The sequence below is a fragment of the Onychomys torridus genome, chromosome 3, assembly GCF_903995425.1.
Source record: "Onychomys torridus chromosome 3, mOncTor1.1, whole genome shotgun sequence".
Taxonomy (NCBI): domain Eukaryota; kingdom Metazoa; phylum Chordata; class Mammalia; order Rodentia; family Cricetidae; genus Onychomys; species Onychomys torridus.
Window position 1 is genome coordinate 104,956,417 of NC_050445.1, and position 23,905 is coordinate 104,980,321.

The following is a 23,905-nucleotide window of genomic DNA, read 5'->3' on the forward strand; positions in this document are numbered from 1 at the left end:
ATCTTTATAGGCCTCAGCAGTGACTCCATCTGGTCCTTGATTTTCTTTCTGATTAGATTTAATTACTGCTTCATTCATGTTGCTTGTTATGGGTTTAAAATATTTATATCATTTGATTTAATTTTAGTTGGCCATATGTTTTTAGAAATTTGTTCATTTTTCTAGATTTTTAGCTTTTTGGAATATAGGTTTTCAAAATATTCTCTAATGATTCCCAGCTATCATTAGCATCTCTTGTATCAACAGCCTTTTTAATCTTTACTTTTGTTGTTTTGAGTCTTCTATTTCCTCTGTTTAGTTCACTCAAAAAAATCACTTCTCAACTTATGGTTTTATGTGTTGTTCTTTAAGTCTCCGTTTTCTTAGTGCCTACCCATCTCTATTTCTTACCAGTTACTTTTGGTTTGACTTCTTGCTTTTCTGGGATCTTGAGGTACATCACTAGGTTGTTTATTTGAGATCTTTCTGATTTTTTTTTTTTACATTAGGACTTTAGCTACACACTTTTCCTCTTAGAACTGCCTTAGCTGTATCTCAGAGCTTTAATCAGTGACGCTCTCATTTTCATTTGATTCTAGGAAGTTATTAGTTTCCTCTGTGATTGTTTCAACAGCCCAGTATTCATTCAAAAGTGCACTGTTCATTTGCCATGTAATTGTGTAGTTTCTGTGATTTCGCTTGCTTTTGATTTCTAGTTTTATTCCACTGTAGTCTGAAAAGACAAAAGGAATTATTTTTTTTTTTTGTATTTGTTAAAGTTTGCTTTGTATCCTCTATCTGCTTGACTTTAGAGGTTTTATAAGTCTCTGAGAAGGTGTATTTCCTATCTGTTGGATGGATTAGTCTGAGATAGACCTTTGCTGAGAGAACAGGGCCCCACAGGTGACAGGTGACTCTAGGCCCAGGAGACTTCTGGTGGGGAATGCAGCAATAAACTAGTGGTCTGCAGTTCTGGAATTCCTGCACTTTCTTTGCTGCATGGCTCACAGCCTGTCCTTTCCTGGTGGGGCCTTGTTTCAGGAGGACGTCCATCTCAGGGAACTGGAAGACAAACACTGGTTCTGCAATGCTGGAGCAGATTGCCATGTCAGACCGGTGAGTGAGTGATATCCCATCCTCATGTAGAGGAAGGCTACTACCAATAAAGAAGGGTCAGGAAAAAGCAACACTTAATGTGAGGGAGGCTCTGTGTAGATGGGACTAATAAAGCACAGAGGCTCTGGCAGCCAGGGAACAAGATCAGGCCGAGCCAAGTCAAATGCTGCTACAGAGATAAGGACAATGTACCATAGAAGTGCCAATAAAGAAATAATAATGTGGGCTGGAAGACCTTCTAGCTGAGGTGAGGGCTTGGGAATGTGAGTGGTTTCAGGGGGTCAGAAAAGGGTGGCACCATAGATAGGCACCAAGCTTGATGGTGTAGAGGAGAAGAAAGAAGAATGGAGGTGAGGGATGGGAAAGGCAAGGGCAGCAAGACCTTATGAGAATGTAGGCTTGGTGTGAGCTTAATGTCTTAGCCTCAGGACATCTTCCTGTCCCCTCCAGGTACAAGCTCTGGGTAGATGCCTGCTCTGAGATGTTTGGTGGCCTGGACATCTGTGCAGTCAAAGCTGTACATGGCAAAGATGGGAAAGACTACATTTTTGAGGTAAGTCTGGCACACAGAACAGATCGGTAGGCAGTAATACCCAGACTGGGACCAGACTCTTGGCTCAAAAGTTGTGTGAGAATCCCATACTACATTTAGAGTCTTCTAATTATGAAGGTCCAAGATGGCAGATATGCTTAGCAAGCTGTTGGTCAAGCCACACAATGAGTAATAGGTGGCACATCTAGGTTCCTAGTTCCCAGCCTACTTTGTTATGAGGACATTGCAGTGACTGTATCATTTTTACTCCGAGAAAGCCACCTTTGAGAATCATTCAGTCAAACGTAATCACTCTATTACATGAGGAAATGGAACCACTCTACCATGAATGTGTGCTCATGGCCAAAAGGTAAATCAGTGTCATCTTGACACCTGAATGCAGATGGTCCTTTCTAACATCTCTTAACCTTAGATTTATTGTACTCTGCCTGGTCCCCCACCCCAGCTGTGCTAGCTCTCCTTTCCCCTGTTCAAGGGAAAGCCACGGCAGTGTGAACCCCACACTACCCCCTCATTGGGCTCAGCCTTCCTGAAAGTAGGGGAGTTGGTGGTTCCAGAATAGTAGTGTCAGGAGGCCAAAATGGGTTTCAGATTCAAAATATACTCCATAGCCTGCTTAGCGTGGAACTTTGTAGATAACCATACCACCCTCTCTGGATAAGCCTGTTTATCCTCTGCAAATAAGAGTTGGACCTTAGAGTCTATGATGTTTTTTAAAGCAGACGTTTCCTAAAGGAAGGACACATTACCCTAGATACAGGAAGAATCAAGATCAGTGGTGAGTACAGAAGCTGTCCTGGGCAGGAGCAAGGACAGGAAGCAGGCTGTTTGAAGAGCAGAGTGTGTTTGGAGACAGACAGTTAAGGATGAGAACTGCTTGCTCTAAGGCATTCCCTCCCATGTCTTCCTGCTCCTGTAAACTTCCAGCCCCAGGCCATCCATCCCCTCTCCTGCTTATTTCCTCTTCCCACTCCTAGCAGCCAGCACTCTCCGTCTCAGAGCTCTGCTGGGGTGAACGAAAAGGAAAGGGGTCATGGCAAATATTTGCAGCAGGAGCAAACAGTCCCTGTCTCTGCTAAGGAACACAATTCCAGCCAACCAACCCACCACATCAGTTTCCACAAAGCATAGCGGGCCTTTATATTTCCAGACCTTTCCCTTACCTGGGCCACATCTTCCACTAGGTCATGGACTGTAGCATGCCACTGATTGGGGAACACCAGGTGGAGGACAGACAACTCATCACTGATCTAGTCGTCAGCAAGATGAACCAGCTATTGTCCAGGACTCCTGCTCTGTCTCCTCAGAGACCCTTAACTACCCAGCAGCCACAGGTAAGAAACTGCAAAGAACCCAGCAGTCATGACCCACTGCAGATACCTACAGACCTAGCTGGGGTCCGAGATCTTTTCCCTCTTCCTTCTCTTCCATTTCTTCCCTTCTGGGTAATCTTCAAGTGTCCCCTTTAAAGGCCCCCTCTTCAGCAGTCTGCAGTATCAGCTACAAAACTACGCAGAGGCAGAGTGCTGGATCTTCACCCTGAACTTGAAGACTCCAGGGAACTACCTCACACTTCTCCTGTGACTCAGAATGTCTTGTTTTGAATTAGGAGATCTCTGCAGAAAGTCTGAACCGGATAGTTCCCTGGCTCTTCACTGCCATGTGTGTGGCAGCATCTTTCTGAGAAGGCTGCTGGTTTAGAAGGAGGGAAAAGTTAGTCCCCAGTTCCAGGGGGAGACTGTCATAGTACAATTCAAATTAGAAATCTGCTTTTGTACCTGTGAGAGAGAAGTGGCCTTCCCCGGTTCATGTGGTACGTGACTGTCATCACAGCGGTAGCATCTCAGATACACTTCTACTGGAAAATCCACACAAACTTCTGTAGAACACTAGACCTGGGAGCCTGCAACAGACCAAAGAATGGATAGCATCTGACATTCTGAAGTCTTGAAGGAGATATCTCATTTTTCAAAACTATATCCAGGACTCTCACCTCTGAACTTTTATGTAGTAGAAGTTAAGAACTTGGACAGGGAATCAACGAGTCTTAGCGAGCTTTCCCCTAAACATCTGTGTAACTTTGTAAGGAATCATTTCCCTTTAGTGAAGTCAGGTTTTGATATTTTTGTTAGGATTCTCTTAGAAACCTTCCCTTCAATTCAACCTCAAAGAGTCAGAGATCTGGAACAGAATAGTGGAGAGTGCCAGCTTTGAAATGAACATCTCCCAGTTATGAATTCTAAACCTGCTTCTGTTGGCTTTATGGCCTTGAACAAGGTCCATTGCAATAGTTAAGAAAAAGTAACCATAGTTCATATCCCTAGAGTTTTATAAGAATTAAAAGAGGAAGAAAAAACCCTAGAATAAGTCAGAACAAATGAAGTACTCAGTAAAGGCTAGGGTATGCAATAGATACATTCTGGGTTTGGATCCTACATGAGGCTTGTGTAGACATCAGCACCTTATTTGGAGATGAGCAAGTGTCCTGCAACATTACACTGTACTCACTAGCAAACATCAGCCTTCCAGCAATCCTTCAGTGGGAAAGAGTAAAGGGCTGACAGTTTATACTGGGCACGGAGAACCAGACTAGGTTATTTAGGGTAGAAGCTAATTACCCTAGACACTCTAGCATTGCAGAATCTGTAGATAGACACGTTGATATTCAGGATAATAAGCCTGAATTGCCAAGAAGAGATCGGATATTTTAGGCAGTGGTATATATGGCACTTAAGGTAGGTAGAAACATGATGTATAATAAATATTTTCCTCAAAATTGACTAAATTGAAACAATGTGCCAGTTGGTAAGTTAGATCCGTCTCTGGATCTGTTTGTCCAGTGGACCCAATCTAATATTTTTTGTTTTCTAAAATGTTCTTTAGAGCCAGGCCTGGTGGCACATGCCTTTAATCACAGCACTGGAGAGGCAGAGGCAGGCAGATCTCTGTGGGTCCTAGTACTACCTTCCAGTGTATTGTCTTGGTAGATAGTTAATGGTAACCTGTGATCACATTGCAGATTTAATTTCAGCACAGGAAGCCTAATGGAACACACCCAAATAATATCTAAACCATAATATCCCTTGTTTTACAAACACTAAATATTTTCAGTTTAAGCATCTTAGCACACCATGCTGGAAACCAGGATACTGGGGGGGTGGGGAAGGGGCATGATTCCCTGCTCTGTTATACCCCACCCCCTAGACTGTGAAATGGAGTTAAGTAGGTGATTTCTAGATCTCCTCCGATACCAGGGCTGCCCAAAACTAGCCAGACCACAAAGTCTGAGGGCATAGTCCTCCATTAGACCGCCTTCTTTTCTGACACCAACTGAAAGTTCTAGAATTCCAAAAATTCTAGAGTTCTGCAGGAATCAGGGAACTCACAGTTGTTGTGTTCACAGTCACTGTATGTTATAGGAAATGACTCAGATCAAAACCAAGCCACATGAAGATGCATAGTGAAGAATCTGAGTGGGTTCTGAAAGCAAAGCCTCCACCGCTCCTGGGCATGCCTCCCTCCTTCATCTCTGTGGGGTAACACATGGGAATATTGGCAACCAGAGCGGGCACCTGAGCTTTATTGTTGGCTTATTTGCTGGGACTTCATTATCTGACCTGGATTGATTGATCTGATTAAACTGTCTACACATCCCTCCTTTTCTAGATGTCAAACTAATACATGTAGTCTAAGGGGCCCACTTTGAATAACAAAGACACTTTGATCCTTCAGAAAACCACAGGAGTTTAGAAGTTTCTTCTTGGAAACCTGATGTAAAAACCAAGGCCCCCACCACAAACTTTTCCCCCAAGACAGGGTCTTTCTGTGTAACATCCCTGGCTGTCCTGGAACTCACTCTGTAGACCAGGCTGGCCTCGAACTCAGAGATCCACCTGCCTCTGCCTCCAGAATGCACCACCACCACCACCACCACCACCACCACCACTACCAAGCCTCTCTTAAGGCAAGTCTGAATTCTTTCCTGCACGCATGATTAAGTTCATTTAAGTTTCCCAAATGCTTCCTGCTCCTCGTGAGCAATTTGACCAGGCTTGCTCTACACTTTCCCCTGACTAATGAAGGTCTAATAACTTAAGACTTACACAGTGGATGAGATGTAGTTCTGCCCAAAAGCCATTTGTGTCCTGACTTGAAGTGGTGACTGAATTCCTACCTGAGTGGTATCTTCTGTGCCTTCTGTTAACTTCCTCCTGAGTCTGTGTTTTGACCCCAGGCTGCTTAGAAGCCAGCAGATACCCAGCAACAGTCTGACACCTGGCAAGATGCAGTGATGGCCCTTAAGCCATGACTGTACTGGTCACATTTCCAGACCCTGTTTTCTTTAGATAAGGACACTCCACTGATGATTGAGAAGTCATTCGTCATTCTAAGCCCAGGCTCATGGACCAGTCACACCTTCAAACCAGCTGGCTCCTTATTCCTGTGATCCTACCTCCTTGCCTCCCTGTACTTTACCCACTCGAATCCGTTTCTAAGGCCCATTCTCCACCTGTGATCTGGGTCCCAGCTCTGCCTTTAAAGAGTCCCCTCTCTTTTCCTTCATTAGTCTATCCTTTTTCAAATGATCACATCCATATATAAACATCTCCCATTACAAAACAAAGAACCATAAAACACCCTTCAACCCCTGTTCCCTTCTAACTACTGCTCAGTTCCTCCCCCGGTGCTTTACACGCTGTCACCTCTTTATCACGCTCCTCAGTCTACTTGTCAGCTTCCAGCAGCAGCAGCATCCCCCTGAAGCTGCTCTTAGCAGAGCCATCTCCACGTCAGCAGTCCTGATGTCACGTCTCTGGCCTCGGCTTCACAGTAGCATTTGGTGCAGCTGCCTCCTTCAAGACACTCCTTGACAGGCCTCTATGAGTGCGCCCTTGCCTGGTTCTCTTTCCACCTCAGTGGCTTCTTGTCATGCGTGTGTGACGTCAGACACAGACAAACACGTCTGTGCATTTCCACAATGTAAGAATTTATTGAACGGCAATAAAGGCACAAGGTGCAGTGCTTTTAATGGACACAGTTTGCCTGATAGTCCCAACTTTTCATGGTCACCTAGTTAAGGCAACGCAAGCTCCTCCACTGCGATCTTCATCGCAAACATTAACATTAAGATTGTACATCACACACCACACTATCTCTCCTTGTGTGTGCGTGTGGATTAAAGAGTGACCACGGCGGGTTAAATCAAGAGCTTTTCAGAAGGAGGCTGGCAGGAATATAAATACACTCGGTACTGAGGAGATGAGGAACCCAAGCCTCGCGCTGCAGGGAAGAAGCTGGAGAAGCAGCTGTCAGCTACAGGTGTCACCTGCAGCTCTGAGAGTGGTGTGGAGCCCAGCTTGACTGCAGGGGCTGAAGGGCAGGAGAGCTCTGGAGGAAGGAGTAAACAGGTCTAGGTCACATGGGCAGACAGGAGTTGGAGAGCCATGTCAATAGTGGGGACTGCGCTGAAGCTCAAGGATAGTCAGGAGTCCTCTGACTGCATATACACGCTGGTCAGATGACAGGTTAGTGAGGTGTTGCCATCGCTGTCTGGGGTGTCTACCTCTGGGCCCAGTGAGAGCATTAAACCTGTTCTTGTCTGGTGCATCTGATAAGTTCTCAGGCCCAGTTTCCCTGGTGTAATTTAATATACCCCAATCAATCTATAAGGTGGTACCATTTTAACTCCAGGGACAATTCTTTTGTCAGGCCATGCCAAAGAGATGGTGCTGGACAGAAGGTATTGTGTGTATATGCATCTAAGGGCACAGGCTTCCTCCATCTTCAAAATGGAGTCCCTCAGGGCAAGGCACAGTCTTAAGAAAAAAAACACAACTTTTTATACAATGTGGAATAACTGAAAACAGAGCAGCTGTTAACATTAACCTAACATTTCCTTCTCAGCTTTCTTTCCTGACCCTCCCACTTCTGATAAATCTCTAGATGGACCCTGAGCTTGTGAATTCCCTGGTGAGCTGGGCCAGCCCCTGTCTCTACTCTGCCTTGACCACTCCTGGGAATTCCAAGTCCCATGTCTAAGGCCTGCTAACACTTTTACTTGCCTGTCTGAATACACTATAGCCAAAGCACAGATCTTGCATTTCCACCAGCACCGGATCCCTTCCCTTTGTCTAAATTTCCCCAGGCTGTTTACATAGGCTGTCACCCAATCTCACCCCTGTGCCATCCTACATTTTGTGCTCTGTACCTAGCTACACTAGTCCCAAAGGCCTAGCCTCTCCCTAAAATGTTTTCCCTCCTTGGTTTTCAGCACAGCTCACTGTTTGGTACAGAAACTTTCACGACAGTCTAACATTTCTTCAGTTGTCCAAAGTTGACGCTGCTTAGCAGCTGCTCCCCGCCCCTCTTAACTTGTGTTCCCCCACTTCCTGTCAGCGGATTATGTGACTCCTTTGTTTGTCACTTCTACTAGAATGCACACTCTTTGAAAGCTGGAATTTGTTTACCATTTCATCTCAAGGGCTTAGCAAAGCCTCTAGACTCTACTATCCATTGAAAGGACTCATGTGGGGCTCTGCAACTGGGCTACTCCTGGAGAGTTTTGATCTCGTGTGACTTCATCAATGTAGTGCAGGCCTGTACAAACTAAGAGGCCGTGGCATCACTAGGCAATGTAATTTCATGAGCCCACCATCATATACATGGCCAATCATTGAACTAAATATTGTTATGCAGCTCATACCTGAATGTCACAGGTGTTCTAAAAAGGGTGGTTGACAGCAGTTTGCCCAGGTTGTAGTCAGTTGTCTCTAGAAAATGTAAAGCACAGTAAGTAACAAATATAAATCTGTTTTTAATGTCTCTGCATTTAGTAACAGCTCTTTACAAATGACAAGGGTACAGTGTTCCTCCTATCCAGGCAAATCTCTTCCACCACCTCTGTCCCTGTGGTAGGCTTCGCACAACGTAACTGATCATATGTCCCTGCTTGGAATCAGTGCCTTTAATGGCCCTTTCATCTTGTTTGGGGTCACATGTCTAGATCCCAAGGATGCCTTGGTAGTGTGCAAGCAGAAGAGATAAAAACCAAGAAACATTGCCTGGGTCCCAGCCTACATGTCATGTCTCCTGCCAAGCCCCTGTGTGTGTCACGTATGCCATTCCGCAGCCAAGCCACTCTTGTTAGTGCCTTTTGTGACCATGGAACCACAGGCAGGAAGAGGAAGAACTCCTGGCTTGTGTCACATAGCTCTGTTATATGCTCTTGGCTCGGTGATATCAGTAATATAGAAGAGGACCAGGACAGACTTATGACGAGCTTGTCTGTCCCTCTTTCTCTGTCCATCCCTGTTCTGTCACCAGAGCATTCCTTCCTTGACTAGAGATTACCTGAAGGAGGCTAGAGGGAGGGAGGAGAGGATGGTGAGGAGTGGGTATACCACGCCTTGCTGTAAGCCCGCCCCTTACCTGGAGTGGATTAAACATGGAAAACATAAACTGCTGACTGCTGTGCAGCCTTCCAAGATTCAGGGAGATACTGACCACATCACCAAAGCTGAGAGGTGAATAGCAAAGCTTGATTGGGCTGTCCACAGCTTAGTCTCAGCCTGGCAGGACCTCCAGGCTGCCCCAGGCAACTGAACCGCTACACAGGGTGTGCTGTTCTCAGGGTGGCAGTGACACCTGGTGGTCAATGGTTGCAGAGCCTCTGTAGTCTACACAAACGGAGCCTCTTTCCCTGTTACCCCCCTGCCTCCCCCCACAACTCTCCCATCCCCCAAACACATTCAGTCTTTGAGATTAGAGAATTGCTTTCTATTTCATCTCTGGGGTTTGGAGAAACCTAGCACTAGGGCTGCTGGATATGTCAAGAACAGCTGGACAGCTGGCAAATCCCTGAGAAGTGTGGGGTGTGTCATCAGGATCTAGACAGGCCTGAAGCTGGGGCTCTGGAGAGAGCTGAGAGAGCTGCTTTCCAGACCTCCAGAAACAAGGGAGAGACAGTCAGGTCTTGTCAAGAGAGATGGCTTCCTTGTCTTCAAGTGCTGGGTTTTGTTTGTTTTCATGTCTCTTCATTGACCTCACACTTCTTATATTCCTGTAAAATCTTCCAGGGAGAAAAGACCAAATAATAGTGCAGGAATTGCAGATGCTGAGGAGTGAAGCAAGGCCTGACCTTTCTTCAGTGCTCCTTGGTTATGCATTTAGCCAGCTGCCTATTTGGTTTGTGGGTAAGACACATAAAGAACTAGTTTAAGACTAGGCCTTTGGAAGCATTGATGTGCATTTGGTATCTGGGACAAGGTGAAGCTTTCATCTCCCTGAGCTGATCACATCACACACTGGACGTTGCTCCTAGTCTGGGGGTGGTAGTATAACAGATGGGTTCCAGCTGAGTGCGATCAGAGGAGAGACCAGGATGTTGGTGGCTCATCTTCACTATGGACAAAAGTAGAAGGACTGCGGCAGAGGACGTAGTTCAGCTGGTAGAGTACTTGCATAGCATGCATGAAGCCCTGCAATCAGTCCCCAGCACAGGCATAAGCCAGGTGTGGTGGCACGCCTGCAATCCCAGCATTCTTATGGTGGAGGCTGAAGGTCATCCTTGGCTACACAGCAAGTTTGATGCTAGCTTGGGATACATGGGGCCCTGTCTAAAACAAAACAAAACAAAACAAGTTAAAAGAACTGCAGTTGGCTGCCAGCTGTTTCCAGAAGCCTATGACTCAATGTCTTTAGCTTTCTGATGCCGTCACGGATTAGAAATGGTCCCAGAGGCAAATCTGCTGGAAGACAGGCTTTGACCTTGTATAAGTAATCGACTCACCGATACTGAGAGCAGAAACTGTCGCTATGGACCATGTGACTGTCACATTAATGTTCAGACTTCAGCAGAATAAGCTGCTTATTAGGGAGGTGGTGAAAGGGTGGGTGGGAGCTGATGGAAGCAAGTAAGTCTCAGAATCTTCCAGAACTAGAGTATTGTGCTCCAGACTGTATGCAACCACCAGACCTGGGAGAAGTGGTGGGGAAAGTTCAGAATAAAAGGACTGAGGGGCTGGAGAGATGGCTCAGTGGTTAAGAGCACTGGCTGCTCTTGCAGAGGACCCAGGTTCAGTTACTAGCTCACAGCTGTGTACCAGAAGATAGTGACACCTTTCTCTGACCTCTGTAGGCACCAAGCACACACATGGTACCCATACATACATGCAGGCAAACACTCATAAACATAAGATGTAATAAATAAACTTTCCTGTGAGCTTGTAAGTCCAAGGAGACCAAGACTGAGAAGGGATCTCTTCACTCTGAGAAGTGCAGCCCACTTAAGGAAGGGCACAGCTGTCCCTCGGATCCCACATAGGGGCTGTGTCGTTTGTACTAAGAGGTAAAGTTAGGACAAACCAAAGCCTTCCTGCTTCCCACAGCAGGACTGGCTTCAGAAAACGTGTTCCCCAGTGAGTAGAAGCTGAGAACTCAAGGAGATTGGGGGCAGGTTCAGATAAAGCCACCAGTGACTAGATCCCTTAACGAACTATTAAGAGAAACTGGCTATTTTGGGACTGTCTTTACTTTTAGGGACATCTTTAATCACTCGAAACTGACATTCTGACCTAGGGTGACTTGATCCTCAGAGCCCCCATAGGACTTGCGGCCCCTATGGACCATTTCTGGTGTCCTCAGGTTATGGGATGGCCACAATCCAGGCAATGTTTTTTGCCAGCAGAGTGGTTCCCCCGGGAGGGAAGGAGCATCAGCTCATCCTTGGATACCTTTTATACCCTTGCAGAGGAAGGAAGGGGGGCGGTAGCAAGGGTGAGTCCAGAAAGGTCTCAAGGTGCTGAAAACATGCTGTCCCCTTTGCTCTGCAACCTCCTGACCACATTCCTTCCTGCTGCTTCATTCTCCCTGGAGTACTGGACCGGGGAAGTGAGGCCTGGGGGAACTGATCAGAATAGTTCTGTGGCGTGGCCAGCAAGGAGCTTGGCCTGGCCCCTTTCCTGGGGCCAGACCCTGGGACCCTTTCCTAATTTCCTGTCTCAGATATGCTGAGCAAGCACAGGCCTTCCTCCTGATGGGGGCAGCTGGTGTTAAGCCAACAATTCTCAAAAGTTGAGTCACTCAATGTCTTTCCTTCCTCAGCTTTCCATCCTGTTGGGGCCCCACTCAGATAGGAGCTCCTCTGCCAGTCTGTCTAACAAAAGCCATAGGGTGGAAAATTAGAGGTACCTTTAGCAAAACCCCATAGATCGGTAGCTATGGGCTTGGTTTCTCTCCCAGGCCAGTGGTTTCCTCTCCACTCATCTCAGGAGCCATTTACTCTTCCTAATCTGACTTTTTTTTTTTCTTTTTGCAACTGAGTATATCTTTCATAACTAAGGCATTGATACACAGAGGGAAGGCATGGTCTAGGCCAATCCAGAAGCCTCCATGTAAGAACTACTGTGCACGAGATGACAAGAAGCCATCCAGCAATGTCTTCTCTACTGGTGCATGATGTTCTCACACTATAGAGTTAGTCCTATTTAAATAAAAGCTATTATATTGACTTAGATCATTCACTGGCTAGGACTTCATAGTTTATAAAGCTCATCTGTTGTTTTAAAGCCTCAAAAGGTGAGATATTGAGCTAGTGATTCTGTGTTTGTTCACGTGTCAGGAAAGACAATGACGATGATTACCCTGAGTCACCTGGCTGCTAAGGAGAGCTGGATCTGACCTACAGCTCTGGAGGCTCTGTGTAATACTGTGTACGATGGCTTTTTGATGTGCCTATGAGAGCGTGAGGGAAGGAAAGAAAGAGAAACCTGGGCATTGTGGTACTGTATGAGGAAACTTGCTCTCCTCCCCTCATAGCTAAATGCTCGGCCTGTCAACCTGAGAGAGAGTCTACCCTTCACCAGCTGCTTCATGGGACATTCATCTGTCCTGCCCACTGGCTCCCTTGACTGCTAAATCCCCATAGACCCAGCAGAGTAGGATATCAACCTAGTTCACCTCTATGGGCAGCAGCACACTCTCCTCACTGGGTCCCTCCAAGCCTGTGCCTGCAGGATATCTCTGTCAGACCCAGTAGCCCTGGGGCTTTTCTTGCCTCAAGACCATACTGCTAAGAAGGGCTTATCTTTTACCCCAGTCGTCCAAAAAGCTGGAAAAATGCACAGAGAATTAGTGGAAGCCTGGAGCTAGAAGAGCCGGCAGAAGTCATCTGCCTGTGACGACTTGTGTCCCCTGTACAGTATCTCCGGCCAGAGTTTTTCTAGGTGCTGGTTGAAGAGCTAGCTCATGGAGGGAAAGTCACCACTACCTAGGCTACCCTGGACATGATTCCCACTGAACACTGGTGCTGCCAGGGTCAGATCATTTAAGCCTTGGAGTCTGACCATTTGGGGAAATTGAGATTCAGAGATAATCTTGTCAAAAGTCACACAAGGAAAATTGTTTCCAGTCTCTCAAACCCTTCTCTCTTCACAGACTCTGCCAAGGCACCCCTGTGCCCAAAGTGGTGACGGTGCTTTCCACTGAGGCTTGGCCAAGCCAGAAGGCAATGGCTCTGCTTCTCTCCCTTCCTAAGACACAGATGCACCTTCAGCCGTATCAGTTTGGGCAATGGCATCACCCTTTAGCAGTCACTCCTTAAGTCCAGGGTATCATGGGGCTCCATCTGCTCCCTCCTTTCTATGTACATCTGGTCACAGGAGCTGCACTAAACATTCTTACCTGTTTGAGTCAACCAGCTTCCCGAGAGCACCCGGGCCGCTCAGGCTGACCATAAGTTCCTGTCTTGGGCTGGCTATAGGCCAGATTTTGGCAGTGACGCCAGAGTGGCCAGACTTCTGTGGAATTCAGCATCCCAGGAGGCTCTTGGTGACTGGAGACAGATCCCGTGGTAGCCAAACTCCATAGGGAATAAGCCCTCAGCTTCTAGCAGACAGCAGGCTTGTGGGAGGAGTCAGAGTGTCTCAGCCTGGCAAGGGACAGTCCTAAGGGACTCTCCTCCTGGCCTCCCTCAGCCCCTGAGAAGTCTTCAGTCCACAACCTCAGTGGAACCAGGGACAGGAGAAGCTCTTTAGGCGCCATCAAGGGTAGCCAAGGCACGTTCCCAGGCTCTAGCCCTGAGGACTGCCTCTGGGGCCTCTTCTCCCAGAGCTTTGGGAAGGGCACTCTGGGTTTCATTACATCCTTGAATGGTCTCACTTGTATATTTCTGTGGCTGAAGAGAGCCAGGATCAGCCTGCATGGTGAGTGCCTTCTGTGAGGCCTGAGGGAGAACACTGGCAAGAACAGTCTAGAAGCTCCACAAATTTGACTTGTGCTGCCCTATGCCTGAGGATCTGTCTTGGATAATGCGAGGCCATGACACTGAACATGTGGCCTAGAAAAAGACTGAACAGTGAGGTTCGGACCAGAAGGCACGGGTGCTTTGGGACATGTAGGGAACTGAAGGCTGGAAAGGTTGATTCCAGCAGAGCTGAGGCAACTGGGCGTGTTAATAAAGCGGTATCTACCACATACAGCCATTGTCAGGTGGAAGGGAGAGACCACCTAGAGGGCCCGTTTACACGGCCCACAGCAGACAGCCGAGACATTTCAGAATTAGAGAAACTAAGTGGTACAGCTAGTGAGAGTGTTAGGGTAACAGTGGCCACGAAGAAGAAAGATCGAATGAGTTGAAAGGATTAGGAAACCATTGTGTAAGCAAAAACTGATAAATGCTTGACCGAAGGTGGTGAATGGAAGATGGTGCCAGAGGGAAGAAGCCAGGAGCCCTGCTGGATGAATGGGTTGGGTGGCCACCAGCTGGCTTAGTGTGTGTGTGTGTGTGTGTGTCAGTGTCAGGGCTCAGAACAGGTCTCCTACACCCAGTGAGAGTGCTTGGAAAAAGGGGCTGGAAATGCTGGTTTCTGTGGCAGTGCTGAAGGTGGTTAACAGGTAAGAGGGCTTCCCTGCTGAGAGGTACCAAGGACACTTCAAAGGTCATGCCCGTTACTGTATAAAATCCTGTACAGTTGGAGGTGATGTCTTTATTGAAAGATTGAGATACTGGGAAGGGAGCACTTCTACTTCTAGGGTAGGAGCTAGGAACTGGCTATGGGAAGCTAGAGGAGAGAGATGGCCGGACTCAAGCCCAGGGAAGTAGGAAGCAGGGGAGAACTGGCACTGGTGTGGGAAGATTATCTCCAGGGGTGAGGAGCCCTGAGAGGGAAATGAGAACAGCTCGAAGGCACATTTAGCCCACTTCACAGCCCTGGGTGGGGAGCTACGCTCTGACGTCACCATCGGCCCACTTGGCACATCTTGGGTTTAGAGAATGTTTCCGGTGCATTGAAGGCAAGCTGCAAACGTGCCTGAAACGCAAGTGTGAGACAAACCAAGTCACATGCATCTTTGATCCTGTCAGGACATAATCAGAATCACAGCTGGGAGGAGAGGAAGTGTGGGAGGAGAGCCACGTTGTTGGGCAGACTATGATTCTGCAGTTCGAGACAGCAAAACAACTTGGCCTTGAATACTTTACCAGTATTAGCATCTTACTCGTCCTCCTGGGTGAGAAGGTTCTGAGACACAAACAGCGCTTCCTCCTTCAGGGTCTGCTCCCTCAGGTGGTACAGCCTATCCCCAAGAGTGGGTCAGACCCCTAGTTAGCCTCCCCCCCTCCCCCACAACTGAACCCATCCTACAGTTCATGCTGATTAGAAAGGAGCCGCATCTAAGCTCACACACCTACCCCACCCTCCCCCAGTCCCATTGCCTACCCTCCCCCGGAGCCACGTGCAGCCCTGTAGCTCTCCTATCAGATGCTGGGCCTGTAATACAAAGTGAACCTGGATGTCAGGCTGTGTGGTGTGAGAACAAGCCAGAAGTTCTAAATAGAGTAAGTCTACAGCAAGGAAATGAAAGAGGCTTGAGGATGTTTTAAACTTCTATCAGCAGTTCCAAACCCCACACTGTCTACTCCCTAACCAGCCACAGTCCAGAGGCTGAGGGCCCTTGGAGGTCTGGCGGTCTGAACGTCAGGACTTCCTGAGCAGAGCAGATCCCAGGACCCCAGCGCAGCCAGGCCGCTGCTCTTCTCTTTGGCCTTTGCTTGGAACTTTGTTTTTATCTCTTGCGGCTTTTTTTTGTTTTTGTCTTCCAGAGTGGAACATTTAAGGAACCGGACTCCAGCAAGACCCCACCTCAGCGGCCACCCCCCCAAGGTTGTTTACAGTATATTCTCGACTGTAATGGCATTGCAGTAGGTCCAAAACAAGTCCAAGCTTCTTAAAGTGATCAGTAGTTCATTTTTCAAAGCAGAAAATTTAAGCCAAAAACAAAAAGAAGAGAAAAGAAAGGAAGGCGGGGAGGGGCGGCAGACCGTCCAGCCGGTCCGCTGCTGTGTCCTCAGTGCTGACTGGACTGTTTCTCCTATGCAGTGTCAGCTTGTCTGGTAGCTCCCTGTCGCTGTTTGTGCTTGTAACGCTTCTACGTCTTCTGTATAACTTGTGGTTCCAGGGCTGTTTGTCAACAGTGTACAAAAGAATCGTGCCTCTCAAGTCCAGTGTGACTGTCTTCTGGGTGGTTTGATGGTGTTTTTACAGCGTCACACAGTGAGGGGTGAGGTCTGAGAACTGGAGCAGATGGGGAGAAACAGCCACCATAAGAGCAGCCAGGCTTCTCTCCTCCCCCAGGCTCAGACTTACCTCCTCCCACTTACCTCCACGAGTGCTTGGGACCTTCAGTGACCTGTGTTTTACTTCCTCCCTGCATGACTAGGGTAAATAGATAGCAGCACTTCTAAGAGATTGTCAAGGTCTACTTTTCATAGTTCCATCTGTTGAATTCGAAGGCATCCATCTTTTTCTCCATCCGCTACCATCTGGTGCAGTTTGAGTTTGTGTGAATAAGCTGGCTGTGCCTGTAGAGCTCTTGTGTTCTTAGTGACAACATGCAAATTCCCAGGAATGTGTTCTGTATTTCATAGACCCGTGTTCCCTTCATTTTGATTATTAACTAGCTACAAGGTTAAGAAACTAATAAGGGGCCGCCAATGTGCAATATTCAAGTGATCTCCTAGTCTCTGTATGTGGATCTTGGTGCCTGCGGTTGTTCTGTGGTTGCTGTTTCTGAACTGGCCATGTGTGCTTCTGTGGAACTGGGGCTGCTGTGTATTCCTCAAAGCTTGACCCGTGAACAGAGCTGATTGTCTTAACAGTGTTGAACAGAGAGTGCAGGGAATGACTGACCGTCTGAGATGGAGTTGATCATTCATCAGGCTTCCTAACATGAGACCAAATCAGACATGTCTTCTGTCACCTGATTGGGTACTCTACCTATATAGCTCTGGGCTTGAGCCCTTTAGTTCTTAGTCTTGGCCTCTTTGGAGAAACCAAACCAGGGAGCTTTCTGGAAAAATCTGGCTAAGATGTCCGTGTGTGTGTATGTGTTGGACAGAGGCCCCGTACCTTGGAGAACTATTGCCTGTGTCTGTCCTTCCTTCTGACAAGGAGCCTCGAGCAGATGATGTAGTTGTTAATTAAGCCAGAACTAGAGGGTCAGTGCCTCATCTCGCCATCTGTGAGCAGGCCTGGAATGCGTTCCAAGTGGCCTTCTCCAGTCCCACAGCCCATACGGGGGCTCATGTGAGCAGTCTGCCTTTTAGAAGAAATGCTTCTGGCTCTACTTTTACATTCCCTACCTTTGTGGTGACAGGGCCAGGTTCTGGACCACCAGGTCTGAGGAGTGAGCAGGGTTGGTTGTATGTAACTGAGTCAAGGGGCACATGCCCTGGTTTCTCTTTTGGTTTCTGGAAAATTCTGAGGCTGTAGAAAAATGTGTATAGTGTGATGTCATCTGTGACCCTTCCCTTAGATAAAGATGGTAGTCAGTCTGTTGTAAATATATACATATATGTACTTCCAGGTCGGGTAGAATCAGGTCCTCAAACACCTCCTAGTCTAAAGAAATCCTCGAAGAGAATAAAGGAACAGTTTCCAGAATGGAGGAATACACTTTTGTTTTTTACTTTTTTTTTTTTTTTTTTTGTCCAAGTTGTGAGCTGATGGTGGTGTTGCTTCTCTGCATGTTATCAGTGTGTTACATCCAGGTGCTTTTCATGTGACATTTGTGAGCCACAAATACAAAGTTGCCATTTGAATTCAGTCAGGCTCCAGGGTGGTGTCAGCCAAGGCCTCTCAGGTGGGGGTTAGATGCTGATGACAGCTCCCACTGCCACACGCAAGCAGACAGCGTCACCTGACTATCACGTGCCCTCCGGCAGCATGCTAAGGGACAACTCTGTGGCCTGGGGGGCACTTTTGTCACAGTGTAGGGCTTCTGTCCCCATTTCTTTCCCACTGTTGTCCCCCGCCTCCTGTTTTGTACTGATCTGGCTGGGAGGTGCTCAGCCGATGCTGGAAGCGTGACAAAACACCTCTCTTTTGTGATTCTCTTGTACAGCTCAATGTGCAATAAAGGAAAAGTTATATCTGTCTTCAGTGTTAAGTTGTAAAGTTTCTGGCTATTCCATTACCTCTGTACAGGTGGGCAAGCACTCAGGTTTGTGATACAAGAGGCTGAGCTATCAACCCAAAGGACATGCTGATGCAGTAACAGTGCTAATGAAGGGATAGTCTTGGCATCAGACTTCAGGGCACAGAAGCTGGTTACCGTGAAATAATTGGCTGATTGCGTAGTTACCTGATGTGGCTTTGAACTCCTTAAACGTGCAGAATCCCACATATCTTACATATGTATTTTTATGTGTAACATACCCTGCTATTACTTGGTGACTGATGATAAAGGGAAGTCCATGCCACCTAAGGGAAATGAGCTAGTAATCCTGGGTGTACAGTAGCATAGGCTCACTCTACTTCTGCAGAGGACATAGGAGTGTTCTGGTTTCTAGAAACTAACAGGACCAGTCTTAGCTATGGCAAGCCCATGAGTGTAGACTCTGGGACTGAGGTGAGAAACTGGGTTTTCCTGAACAATTAGGAATCATTTTCATTCATCAGTGTGTGCCCATGGGGTCATCTTTTGACTTCAAAGATGTGCAGACCCCCTTCCGAAAAATATGAACCACACTTTGTCCTTTACCCCCTAGACAAAGGAGGGATTTTTTTCTCAACAGGCCATCTATCTGACGGTTCTGTGTCACATGCTGGGTAAAAGGTATGCTGTTATTAAGGGGGCTGTTTGCCAGACAGTGCCCACAACATCCCTGGGGGAACCTGGGGTTTGAATGTCTGGAGAATTTCCCCCACACACCTGAGCAGTTTGTCATGATGGGGCCCTTGAGGATAGCACTCAGGTAAAGAGTGTCTGGGAAGAAAGGATTGATCCTGGTCGTGGGAGTTAATGTACCAGTGAAGCCCAGGTGGGATGGGTGTGGTAATCAGACACCTGCAGGCTTGGAGCAGGATGAAGGCAGCTCCATGGAAACAATGTCAGTCACTGGTGATCTTAAGGCACAGAATCCTTTCTGAACAACTTTCTCATCCGTTATCATCTTTGAAACAACTACTCTCTCTAAAAGATAATTGTAGGACCTTTAGATGGTTTATGGTTGGGGAAACCAAGGCCCAGAGAAGCTTGGCATCTTGCTGGGGGAAGTGTCACTGGTAGAGTATTTTCTCAAGTGTTCTGACTCCTGCATCTTCTGTGGAGATTTGGGGGTTTCTTAGGAATCCTTAGAGCAGGGTGGCTTCTTCTTGAGGACTTCTAGGAAGTAGAGCAGAGGCCCTCTGGTCGGGAGGCCCTCTGGAAGGAAGCTTCACTCTGGGGGTCTTCCCAGTCCTCTGCCTTCTTCCCTGCCCTTCTGACTTCTGCTGTGACTAGGTTGCCGAGTCTCTGAGGAGGAGCAACAGTGATAATGTCTTGTCTAAGGACTCCCTTCCCAGTCCTCAGAGCTTTGGGTAGCTACTTACAATATCACTTACCTACTAGCAATGATCTAACCACACCGTTTGAGATAGAGATTCTAAGGAAACCCTGTGATATGGTTAAATTATGAAGTTTTTCTTGTACTGAACCTAGGGGGCCCTGGGCAACCCCAAGGAATGCAGCCCTCAGGCAAGGTGCTGCCTCCACGTCGGCTCCCTTCGGGACCATCACTGCCATCTTCTTCCTCTTCCTCCTCCTCCTCTTCTTCCTCTTCCTCGGCTCCTCAGAGGCCGGGCGGCCCCACCACCACCCACGGAGATGCATCCTCCAGCAGCAACTCCCTGGCAGAGGCCCAGCTACCCCAGGCTGCTCCACCACAGAAGCCCCAGCCTCACCCACAGCTCAAGTAAGATAACCCAGCAGTTCCTTACCCCCTTTCCTGTCCCTCCTCATGGCCTGTGGGCCTCTGACGCGCTGTAGAACCACCTTCAGGTTGCCACAGATAGTTGATGCTTGGGGGAGGGGTTGGTGGTGGTGATGGTTGTGGGTGTTTGTTTGTTTTTTGCTGTGTGTGAGAAGAATGGCTAGATTGACTTAGGAAGGGAGAAAAGAGGGAAATTAAATCTTGCCTCAGGTTGAGCTGGATGCTCACACCCACCGCTTTCTTCATGAGGAATTACAACAGTCCGTCTCTGTCTAGCCTCATGCTAACTTGAGACTCCCACTCTTTTTTTCCATATGCATGTCTCCTAAACTTAAAAACAAACAAACAAAAAACCTTAAAGTCTTTCCTACTTCTGACTCAAGGGTATGCAATCAGCAAGGCTGCCCAAAGGAAAAGGGAGAAATACTTAACTCTATCTCAACTTTTACCTGTCTGGAGGAAGTGTAGGTAACAAAGGTGATACCTAGTAGTTCAAAAGAGATCCTTCCTCCTTGGTACCCTCATTCTCAACGGTCAGGCCAGAGGCCACTCCACACTGTTCTGCTGCACAGAGACTTGTAGAGCCCTTAGAAAGTAGTTCTGTCTGTGCTTGGGAGGGTGGTCCCAGTGCAGCCCGCTCTGCCCACTCCCCAGAGCCACACATGCTAGTTTTAATATTGCTATGCAGACTCTGTTACCACACCTAGCAGGCACGGCAGCAGCTCCAGAGACATTGGAGTGACCTACCCTGCTTAGAGGTCAAAAGAAGTGGTTCTCAACCTGTGGGATATGACCCTTTGGGGGACAAATGACCCTTTCACGGGTGTCACCTAAGACATTTACATTATGATTCATAACAGTGGCAAAGTTATGGTTATGAAGTAGCAATGAAAATAATTTTATGGTTTGGGGTTTCCACCACATGAACTGTATTAAAGGGTCACAGCATTAGGAAAGTTGAGAACCACTGGTCTAAAGTGATGGACAATAGTGAATCTTCAGAGAGCAAGAGAGAGTCCATATGAGTTGTGCATATAAAAGAAAACTTTGCTCAGAGGTACCCATCTTAATCAGTGGCAGAGTTAAGGCTTGAGTGTCAGGATGGCCACTTCTCCAGCTCTTCTAATCACACACAGTAGAGGAGGCATGGCTACTGTTGTTCTCCTGCTCAAGCCAATAGGACTTCTTATATCCAACTTGCTGTCACCTCCCCAGTTCAGCAGTTTGTTCTTGCAGAGTGGGACCATCACAGCTGCCCTGGTCCCAGTATAAAAGCGAACCTTTGGGTTGTCATTACCACTGGGCTGAAGCTGGAGGCTTATACCCGGTGCCCTCTGCTTGTGCATGCAGAAGTCTCCTTCCCAGCATGCTACGGCTCGTCACCAGCCCTAATGAAAGGCAAGACACCTGTCCACAGTCCCTGTGGGAGGAGAGAATGACACACAGGTGGGACTTTCCTGGATGCACCCAGCATTTAGGAGAGGGATGGCGGTCCCAGAGGAGTCCTAGAGCCAGAAAGACCCAGTGGGAGTCAAGAGACAAGCCTGGCTGCCGGGGAAGCCAAACCTCATGTTTCCTCCTGCATTGTGGTGTTGGCTTCCCCCCAGCCAACAGCCTTCACAGTTTTTCTTTCTGAATCATTTGCTATGAAAGGATAAGTTCCTAAAATGTGTGTGTACGTGTGTGTGTGTGTGTGTGTGTGTGTGTGTGTGTGTGTGTGTGTAGAGGTGGTTGGGTTTTTTCTTCATTATCATATTGCTTAATAGTCATGGCCCAATAAAGTGTCTCTTTTACTCCTATATACCCCGGATCCCACAAACCTCATATCAAGGTTCATCTCAGGAAGGCTACAGGGGTGACTGTGACCACAACGAGAACAGGGACGTGCGGCTAGAGCTGTAGCATAGTCAGTAGAGTGCCTACCTGGCATGCACAGAGCCCTGAGTTTGATCCCTAGCTCTGCATAAAACACGGTGCGGTGGTCCATTCCTATCATCAAGCACTTAGGATATAGAAGCCCAAGGGTATATTCAACTACACAGGGAGTTCAAGGTCAGCCTGAGATACATGAGTTCCTATCTTTAAAAATAATAGTAAATGCAAGATCATGAAAATAGAGGCATTAGACTTTGTGGATCAAGCTGAAGGTTCCTTTGAAATAAGAGAAAAATAGAAGGAACCAAGAGGACCCAGAGGTACCTACCAAAATCTTCATGCCACACATGAAAATCCCAGGGCCAGAGTGACACATGGCTTGCCTGGGGCCACTCTGTGGTGGAATCAAGTCTCTGAAGTTGAGTCCATCTTGACAGTTGATGAAAAAGAGGCCAGGAGCCCACAAGTGCTGGTATCTGCTTTCGTTAAAGGAAGAGGGTGTGAGGTGCCTAGATCTGTACTTAGAAATTAGGGACTTTTAGCCTCAAATAAAAGACCCAGCCTTTGAGTCACCCATTCTTCCTGTTTCCCTCTCGCTCTCACCCTCCTCTCTGGTCCCCACACTGCTCCCATCCCTTCCTGTTTGAGCAGCACTGAAGGGAGGAAGTAGTCAAGGGCTTCCTAGTGCCTAGCACAGCCCTCCCAGCCATCTCCTGCTGCCCTGTTCCCCTGGGGAGGGAGTGGGGAGTTCTTGTTGTGCACCTTCCTGTCACAGCTCTTCGCTGCCTCACGAGGAACATCGTCCTCATGTTCTCTCTGGTTTTTATCTTCAAGCAAGTCGCAGTCCCTGACAAATGCGTTCAGCTTCTCTGAGTCCTCCTTCTTCCGGTCTTCAGCCAATGAAGATGAAGCCAAGGCGGAGACCATCCGGAGCTTGAGGAAGTCCTTTGCCAGCCTCTTTTCAGATTAGCTCTTCAGATACACGAGGGCGCCCGGCCCAACCAGGAAAGGCATCTAAGACATTCACCAACAACAGTCTGCCATGTTTGGTGGCGGTGTCCCATGACTTGACATGTGTGGCCCCTTCCTCTGCTCCTTTGTGCTCAGAAATTTGTGCAGCCCAGAAATGACCAGGTGACAGTCTCAGGGCAGCTGCCTACCCTGAGAGGGACTGACAGGAGAGGAAAGGGCTGTTTCCCTGTAGTCTTAAGAGCTTTATTCTGAAGTCATTGCCATTGTGAATTTAGTGGCCTTATTGTGACAGAGCCATCGTGTCTTACTCTCCCCTGTGAAGCCAGGATCTCTGTAATGGAGGACTCCTGGCAGCTTAACCCAGCTCAGATGCAGAGCTCAGCATGTCCTTGTAGTCAGTGCTACCTGTGGGAAGAACGTACTTACCTAGAAGTAATATTGGCTCTGAGTTTTAGGAACACCCTCCACAAAAGCTGGGTGTCCTGCTGCACCTGTTGAAAGCACACTCACCTGACCCTGCGTTCCCTAGACTATTGTGGTGGTGAAGTTCCTTGTGCCCATTGAAACAAGAGAATAAGGACTGCAGTGTCTCCTTTCTCCTTCTGGAGAGCAGTCCTGGTGTGTGAGCTGCAGTAACGACCTCCCAAAGCTGCACTGTAGAAGAGAATGCATGCCGCTATAACAGCAGTCCGCCAACCTTTGTGTCCCTTACCTAATGAATGTCAAGACCTTGGTGTAATAAAAGCAGCAGCATTAACTGGCATTTGATTCAGCCCTGAGGTTCCCTGTCTAGGTTGAGCACATACATGGGGCATGCAGGTGTGTTTGTGAGTAGGCAGTGAAAAGTCCAGGAGGGTAAAACTACTGTTGTTGTGTGCACGCATGTGACAGCAGGTGTATGTGTCTGTGTTGAGAATGTGTCTGTGCCTTAAATCACATACTGATGCGCCTGACAGCTCCCCAGTGGATCCGTCTCCACTAGAACCACTGACTTTCCATCAACAGCTTGGCATTTCTGCCCATTTGACTCAATTCACAGACTCTAATATGCATAACATCCCTGCTTGCATGTCAGCCAAGTTAGGCTCACTCTCCCATCTTTCATCATTATCCTCAGCTAACGTACACAAGGTAGGGCCAACAAGACAGAAGCAACTGGCTCT

General features: G+C 47.7%; 1 protein-coding gene across 2 annotated transcripts in view; it reads left to right on the forward strand.

Annotated features, from left to right (window-relative positions):
• Syn2 (synapsin II) overlaps positions 1 to 23,510 on the forward strand; it is a 145,936-nt gene extending 122,426 nt beyond the window's left edge. The window contains exons 8-13 of one of the 2 annotated variants that reach the window (XM_036182592.1): positions 1,021 to 1,095; positions 1,546 to 1,648; positions 2,833 to 2,982; positions 15,747 to 15,807; positions 19,625 to 19,877; positions 22,605 to 23,510. In XM_036182592.1, coding sequence (XP_036038485.1) covers positions 1,021 to 1,095; positions 1,546 to 1,648; positions 2,833 to 2,982; positions 15,747 to 15,807; positions 19,625 to 19,877; positions 22,605 to 22,740 — 778 coding nt within the window. In that variant the 3' untranslated portion in view covers positions 22,741 to 23,510. The remainder of the gene's footprint in view (positions 1 to 1,020; positions 1,096 to 1,545; positions 1,649 to 2,832; positions 2,983 to 15,746; positions 15,808 to 19,624; positions 19,878 to 22,604) is intronic. The other variant, XM_036182593.1, reaches the window with a different exon arrangement.
• The last annotated feature ends 395 nt before the right edge of the window (positions 23,511 to 23,905 follow it).